Below are 8090 nucleotides of genomic sequence, written 5' to 3' on the forward strand. Positions count from 1 at the left end.
TATATATATATATATATATATATATATATAGAGAGAGAGATGCTCTAGAACAGCAGATTATATAGATTATATAGAGAGAGAGGAGAGAGAGGAGATGCTCTAGAACAGCAGAGATTATATATATAGAGAGAGAGGCTAATAGAACAGCAGAGATTATATATATATAGAGAGAGAGGAGAGAGGCTAATAGAACAGCAGAGATTATATATATATATATAGAGAGAGAGGAGAGAGGCTAATAGAACAGCAGAGATTATATATATATATATATATATATATATATATATATATAGAGAGAGAGAGAGAGAGAGGAGAGAGGCTAATAGAAAAGAGAGGCAGTGATATTATAAAGAAAAACAAAGACTTACTTGTCTCAAATCAGAGAAGGCGAGCAGCAGCGTGTCTCCTTGGAAGCCGGGTACCGCCCCGCTCTGGCAAACCCTGTGGGAACGACAGCACCAATGAATAAATGAGAGGGGAGGGGGCGAGAAAGAGAGAGAAATTAAAGAATGGCCAGAATTCAGCATGCTCCGGGAGATTGACAGACAGGTGACAGGAGAGGGGAGGAAAAGAGGGAGAGGGAGGGAGTGGAGGAATAGGGAGGAAAAGAAGGAGAGGGAGGGAGAGGAGGAATAGGGAGGAAAAGAAGGAGAGGGAGGGAGAGGAGGAATAGGGAGGAAAAGAGAGAGAGGGGAGGGAGAGGGAGGGGAGGAAAAGAGGGGGAGGGAGGGGGAGGAAGAGGGGGAGGGGAGGGGGAGGGAGGGGAGGAAGAGGGGAGGGGGAGGGAGGGGAGGAAGAGGGGGAGGGAGGGAGAGGAGGAATAGGGAGGGAAAGAGAGAGGGGAGGGAGAGGGAGAGGAGGAAAAGAGGGAGAGGAGGAATAGGGAGGAAAAGAAGGAGAGAGGAAGGAGAGGGAGGGAGAGGGAGGGAGGGGAGGAAAAGAGGGGGAGGGAAGGGAGAGGGAGGGGGAGGGAGGGGAGGAAAAGAGGGAGGGGGAGGGAGGGGAGGGAGGGGAGGAAAAGAGGGAGAGAGGGAGAGGGAGGGGAGGAAAAGAGGGGAGAGAGAGGGAGGAAAAGAGGGAGAGAGGGAGAGGGAGGGGAGGAAAAGAGGGAGAGGGAGTGGAGGAATAGGGAGGAAAAGAGAGAGAGGGAGGGAGAGGAAGAATAGGGAGGAAAAGAAGGAGAGGGAGGGAGTGGAGGAATAGGGAGGAAAAGAAGGAGAGGGAGGGAGTGGAGGAATAGGGAGGAAAAGAAGGAGAGGGAGGGAGTGGAGGAATAGGGAGGAAAAGAAGGAGAGGAAGGAGAGGGGTGGGAGAGGGAGGGGAGGAAAAGAGGGGGAGGGAGGGGAGGAAGAGGGGAGGGGGAGGGAGGGGAGGAAGAGGGGGAGGGAGGGAGAGAGGGGGAGGGAGGGAGGGAGGGGAGGGGAGGAAAAGAGGGAGAGGGTGGGGAGGAAAAGAGGGAGGGGCAGAGGGGGATTCAACCCTGGTGTCTGTTCTTCTGTGGTGGTTTAGAATTTGAACTTACTGGGTTCCTAGGGATTAGTGAGGAGCGAGAGGTGAGAGTTTAGTTGTTAGTTACTGTGTGTTCTAAGGCCGGTCAGGCTGCATTTGGGTTACTCCAACTCTGTTGATCCGGGAACAGGCGTGAGAGCCAGAAACGCTCGGACGAGAGAGTTTGCTTGTTGGTGTTTGTTTTTTTTAGGGACGGGGTCACTTAGAGTTTAGATGTGCTTCTTGGCTCAAGGTGTGATGCGGTAAACAAGGTGTGTGTGTGTGTGTTGGGGTCAGACAGGGAAATAGATCCCAGCTGTGTGTGTGTGTGTGTGTACGTACCAGTGTCAAATGTTCTCTACCTCACCACAGTACTCAGATCCTCTCCTCCATCACACACACCACCTATGTTCCTGACCCGAAAGCGCTTCCTCATAGCCGTAGCCCACTCCACCAAACGTGTCCTCGTACATTTAATCACCCTCTGAAGACCCCGTCTGTACCTACCCTGTCTAATTCTCCCTTTCCGTAACCCAGTGACCCGTCCGAGACGCATCACGCCTGTCACAAGACGTTAAGTTTACCCCACTGTTCTATCAGACACGTACACAACCTGCCCCTTGCTCGCTAACTGAGAACCCAGGCCGTTTGTCAGCAACCTCTTCCCTCCCTCCATCCCTTCGTGCTTGGGATGCCTCAATGCTCCTTGCTTTCTAACTGAGAACCCTGGCCGTTTGTCAGCTACCTCTTCTCTCATCCATCCATCCATCCCTATCTCCCTCCCTGCTTGGGGTGCCTCAATTCCCATTTGCCCTGACAAAAAAAGGGGAGACAGTGTGGGTTTGTGTGGAAAACTTGATTGCGTAGCGCCACCTGTGGGTAAAACTGGGAACTACAGGACATAAAGGAGTCTTCATGTTGAGTTCCAAGAACGACAAGGACAATACACAATCTGGGACAATTTGCAATTGTCTCATTCATCCCCCTCCTCTCCCCTGTAACTATTCCCCAGGTCGTTGCTGTAAATGAGAATGTGTTCTCAGTCAACTTACCTGGTAAAACGGATTACATTTTTTTTTTTTTGTTAAATACACAATCTGGACAATACACAATCTGGACAATGTGTGGTTGGAAAGAGAGGGAGAGGAATAGAGGGCTGGAAAGACCGGCATTAAAGCTGCAGGGACTCTACAAGGTGTTGAAAGGGTTCCACAGGGACTCTACAAGGTGTTGAAAGCGTTCCACAGGGATGCTGGCCCATGTTGACTCTACAAGGTGTGGAAAGCGTTCCACAGGGATGCTGGTCCATGTTGACTCCACAAGGTGTTGAAAGCGTTCCACAGGGATGCTGGCCCATGTTGACTCCACAAGGTGTTGAAAGCGTTCCACAGGGATGCTGGCCCATGTTGACTCAATGCTTCCCACAGTTGCTTCCAATTGGCTGGGTGTCCTTTCCTGGAAGCTGAAAATGTCCCAGTTCTTCCATGACCTGTATACTCACCAGACTTGTTACCCATTGAGCATGTTTGGAATGCTCTGGATCGACATGTACGACAGCGTGTTCCAGTTCCCGCCAATATCCAGCAACTTCACACAGCCGTTGAAGAAGAGTGGGACAACATTCCACAGGCCAAAATCAAACAGCCTAATCAACACTATGTGAAGAAGACGTGTCACGCTGCATGAGGCAAATGGTGATCACACCAGATACTGACTGGTTTTCTGATCCACGCCTCTACCTTTAAATCTGGACCATTTTTGATACACAGGAAACTAATTGAGTGTGAAAAACCCAGCAGCGTTGCAGTTCTTGACAAACCGGTGCGCCTGGCACCTACTACCATACCCCGTTCAAAGGCACTTTAAATCTTTTGTCTTGCCCCTTCACCCTCTGAATGACACACACTCACAATCCATGTCTCAAGGCTTAAAAATCCATCTTTAACCACATCTCCTCTTCATCTGCACTGATTGAAGTGAATTTAACAAGTGACATCAAACGGGATCACAGCTTTCATCTGTATTCAACTGGTCAGTCGGTCATGGAAAGTACCTAATGTTTTGTACACAGTATTTTTATTTATTTAACTTGGCAAGTCAGTTATGAACAAATTCTTACTTACAATGACGGCCTACCGGGGAACGGTGGATTAACTGCCTCGTTCTGGGGCAGAACGACAGATTTTTACCTTGTCAGCTCAGGGGATTCAATCTTGGAACCTTTCGGTTACTGGCCCAACGCTCCAACCACTAGACTACCTGCTCCAACCACTAGGCCACCTGCTCCAACCACTAGGCCACCTGCTCCACCACTAGGCCACCTGTTCCAACCACTAGGCCACCTGCTCCAACCACTAGGCCACCTGCTCCAACCACTAGGCCACCTGCTCCAACCACTAGGCCACCTGCTCCAACCACTAGGCCACCTGCTCCAACCACTAGGCCACCTGCTCCAACCACTAGGCCACCTGCTCCAACCACTAGGCCACCTGCCCCAACCACTAGGATACCTGCTCCAACCACTAGGCTACCTGCTCCAACCACTAGGCTACCTGCTCCAACCACTAGGCTACCTGCTCCAACCACTAGGCTACCTGCTCCAACCACTAGGCTACCTGCTCCAACCACTAGGCTACCTGCTCCAACCACTAGGCTACCTGCTGTAACCACTAGGCTACCTGCTCTAACCACTAGGCTACCTGCTCTAACCACGAGGCTACCTTTTTCCTTGTACACAACTTTTGACATTATCTATACTTCTTAAACAATATATTTTTTTTTGGGGGGGTCATTTTGTCCATCTTCATTCACATTTTTAAACATGATAAAACTTTCCATTGTGACATCACTTCAATTCTGTGTAAATACAAAGTCAGTTAAGACATTCTTATTTTCAAAGACGGCCTAGGAACGGTGCGTTAACTGCCTCGTTCAGGGGCAGAAAGACAGATTTTCACCTTGTCAGCTCGGGGGATCCAATCTTGCAACCTTACAGTTAACTAGTCCAACGCAATAACGACCTGCCTCTCCCTCGTTGCACTCCACACGGAGACTGCCTGTTACGCAAATGCAGTAAGCCAAGGTAAGTTGCTAGCTAGCATTAAACTTATCTTATAAAAAACAATCAATCATAATCACTAGTTAACTACACATGGTTGATATTACTAGATATTATCTAGCGTGTCCTGTGTTGCATATAATCTGACTGAGCGGTGGTAGGCAGAAGCATGAGCGTAAACATTCATTCAAACAGCACTTTCAAGCATTTTGCCAGCAGCTCTTCGTTGTTCGCTGTTTATGACTTCAAGCCTATCAACTCCCTCGATGAGGCTGGTGTAACCGAAGTGAAATGGCTGGCTATTTAGCGCGCACTAATAGCATTTCAAACGTCACTCGCTCTGAGCCTTGGAGTGGTTGTTCCCCTTAATCTGCATGGGTAACGCTGCTTCGATGGTGGCTGTTGTCGTTGTGTTGCTGGTTCGAGCCCAGGGAGGATCGAGGAGAGGGACGGAAGCTATACTGTTACACTGGCAACATTAAAGTGCCTATAAGAACATCCAATAGTCAAAGGTTAATGAAATACAAATGGTATAGAGGGAAATAGTCCTATAATAACTATAACCTAAAACTTATTACCTGGGAATATTGAAGACTCATGTTAAAAGGAACCACCAGCTTTCATATGTTCTCATGTTCTGAGCAAGGAACTGAAACGTTAGCTTTCTTACATGGCACATATTGCACTTTTACTTTCTTCTCCAACACTTTGTTTTTGCATTATTTAAACCAAATTGAACATGTTTCATTATCTATTTGAGGCTAAATTGATTTCATTAATGTTTTATATTAAGTTAAAATAAGTGTTAATGCAGTATTGTTGTAATTGTCATTATTACAAATACATTTTTGTTAAAAAAATATATTTTTATATATATATTTTTTTAAATAAATTGGCCGATTGATCGGTATCGGCTTTTTGGTCCTCCAATAATCTGTATCGGTATCGGCGTTGAAAAATCATAATCGGTCGACCTCTAGTCTGTACATAGTCAAAGCTTTCCTTAAGCTTGGGTCAGTCACAGTGGTCAGGTATTCTACAGAGGGTAGTGCGTACGGCCCAAGTTTCCTGCCATCCAGGACCTCTATACCAGGCGGTGTCAGAGGAAGGACCTAAAATTGCCAAAGACTCCAGCCACCCTAGTCACAGATTGTTCTCTCTGCTACCGCACGGCAAGCGGTACCGGAGCGCCAAGTCTAGGTCCAAAAGACTTAACAGCTTCTACCCACAAGACACAAGACTGATTTGCCTGTCTGTAAAGAAAAGGGCGGGCTATACAAAGATCCTGCTGCTCTTCATATTTCATATTTCATCCAATCACTTCGTCGTCGTCCTTTCAGTTTGCACATGCCAACAAATGAAATTTAGACAAACTCTGACCACAACCACACAACTACTCACCACAACCACTGACCGCAACCACTGACTACAACTACTGACCACAACCACACAACTACTCACCACAACCACTGACCGCAACCACACAACTACTGACCGCAACCACACAACTACTGACAGCAACCACACAACTACTGACCGCAACCACACAACTACTGACCGCAACCACACAACTACTGACGCAACCACACAACTACTGACCACAACTACTGACCGCAACCACCCATCAACTGACAACAACCACACAACTACTGACCGCAACCGCACATCAACTGACAACAACCACACAGCTATTGACCACAACCACACAACTACTGACCAACCACACAACTCCTGACCGCAACTGACAACAACCACACAACTACTGACCACAACTACTGACCGCAACTGGCAACCACACAACTATTGACCACAACCACACAACTACTGAACACAACCACTGACCTCAACCACACATCAACTGACAACAACCACACAACTACTGACCAACCACACAGCTACTGACAACAATACATCAACTGACCAACCACACAGCTACTGATCAACCACACAGCTACTGATCAACCACACATCAACTGACAACAACAACACAGCTACTGACCAATCACACAACTACTGACCGCAACCACACAACTGACAACAACTATTGACCAACCACACAACTACCGACCAAAACCACACGACTACTGACCACAACCACACAACTACTGACCAACCACACAACTACTGACCACAACCATATAACTATTGACTACAACCATATAACTATTGACCACAACTATATAACTATTGACCACAACTATTGACTACAACCATATAACTATTGACCACAACTATTGACCACAACCATATAACTATTGACCACAACTACACAGCATTAAAATGACCCCAACCTCTAACTCTTGAACCGTTCAAGCTAGATACAACAAACCAACTTTAACATGTTTAGGTTATCCTCACTTCAAATTCTTTAAAACTTTTATCAACTATAACTAGTAGTTGTGTGGTTGGTCAGTGGTTGTGTGGTTGGTCAGTAGTTGTGTGGTTGTGGTCAGTGGTTGTGGTCGGTAGTCATGTGGTTGGTCAGTAGTGGTCAGTGGTTGTGGTCAGTAGTGGTCAGTGGTTGTGGTTGGTAGTTGTGTGGTTGTGGTCAGTAGTTGTGGTCAGTAGTTGGTCAGTAGTTGTGGCCAGTAGTTGTGTGGTTGCGGTCAGTAGTGTGTGGTTGCGGTCAGTTGATGTGTGGTTGCGGTCAGTTGATGTGTGGTTGCGGTCAGTTGATGTGTGGTTGCGGTCAGTTGATGTGTGGTTGCGGTCAGTTGATGTGTGGTTGGTCATAAAATAAAATAACCGACCAAAATTAACTCTTGAATGGTTCAAGTTAGCGTGTGCGCGCGCTGTGGCGTGTGTGTAGTTAGCGTGTGCGCACGCTGTGGCGTGTGTGTAGTTAGCGTGTGCGCACGCTGTGGCGTGTGTGTAGTTAGCGTGGGCGCACGCTGTGGCGTGTGTGTAGTTAGCGTGGGCGCACGCTGTGGCGTAGTTAGCGTGGGCGCACGCTGTGGCGTGTGTGTAGCTTAGCGTGGGCGCACGCTGTGGCGTGTAGTTAGCGTGGCGCACGCTGTGGCGTGTGTGGCGCACGCTGTGGCGTGTGTGTAGTTAGCGTGGGCGCACGCTGTGGCGTAGCGTGGCGCACGCTGTGGCGTGTGTGTAGTTAGCGTGGCGCACGCTGTGGCGTGTGTGTAGTTAGCGTGGGCGCACGCTGTGGCGTGTGTGTAGTTAGCGTGGGCGCACGCTGTGGCGTGTGTGTGGCTAGCGTGTGCGCACGCTGTGGTGTGTGTTTAGTTAGCGTGTGTGCAGCTTAGCGTGTGCGTGCGCTGTGGCGTGTGTGTTTAGTTAGCGTGTGTGCGCGCTGTGGCATGTGTGTAGTTAGCGTGTGTGCGCGCTGTGTGTGTAGCACGCGCACGCTGTGCGTGTAGTTAGCGTTTGCGAGCGCTGTGGCGTGTGTGTAGTTTACGTGTTTCATTAGATTGTGTTTCTTCTATGTTTTGTCTTCTTTAAAATGGGCAGATGAGGGTGTGTGCGAGTGTGTGTGTGTACTCACTCTCACACTCCTTGACGTCTGTGTTGAACTGCTGCAGAGCTCCCATAG

At 48.3% G+C, this 8090-nt stretch overlaps 1 protein-coding gene across 1 annotated transcript in view; it reads right to left on the bottom strand.

Moving 5' to 3' along the window:
- Positions 1–348: 348 nt before the first annotated feature.
- Positions 349–8090, bottom strand: part of LOC121847566 (exocyst complex component 6B-like) — a 29036-nt gene continuing 21294 nt past the window's right edge. The window contains exons 4-5 of the mRNA XM_042329316.1: positions 8043–8090; positions 349–441 (exon numbers count right to left, since the gene is read on the bottom strand). The exon at positions 8043–8090 is cut by the window's right edge and continues 94 nt beyond it. Of these exons, the coding sequence (XP_042185250.1) occupies positions 374–441; positions 8043–8090 (116 nt within the window). The 3' untranslated portion in view covers positions 349–373. The remainder of the gene's footprint in view (positions 442–8042) is intronic.

Source organism: Oncorhynchus tshawytscha, linkage group LG10 (genome assembly GCF_018296145.1).
Source record: "Oncorhynchus tshawytscha isolate Ot180627B linkage group LG10, Otsh_v2.0, whole genome shotgun sequence".
In the NCBI taxonomy this organism is placed as follows: domain Eukaryota; kingdom Metazoa; phylum Chordata; class Actinopteri; order Salmoniformes; family Salmonidae; genus Oncorhynchus; species Oncorhynchus tshawytscha.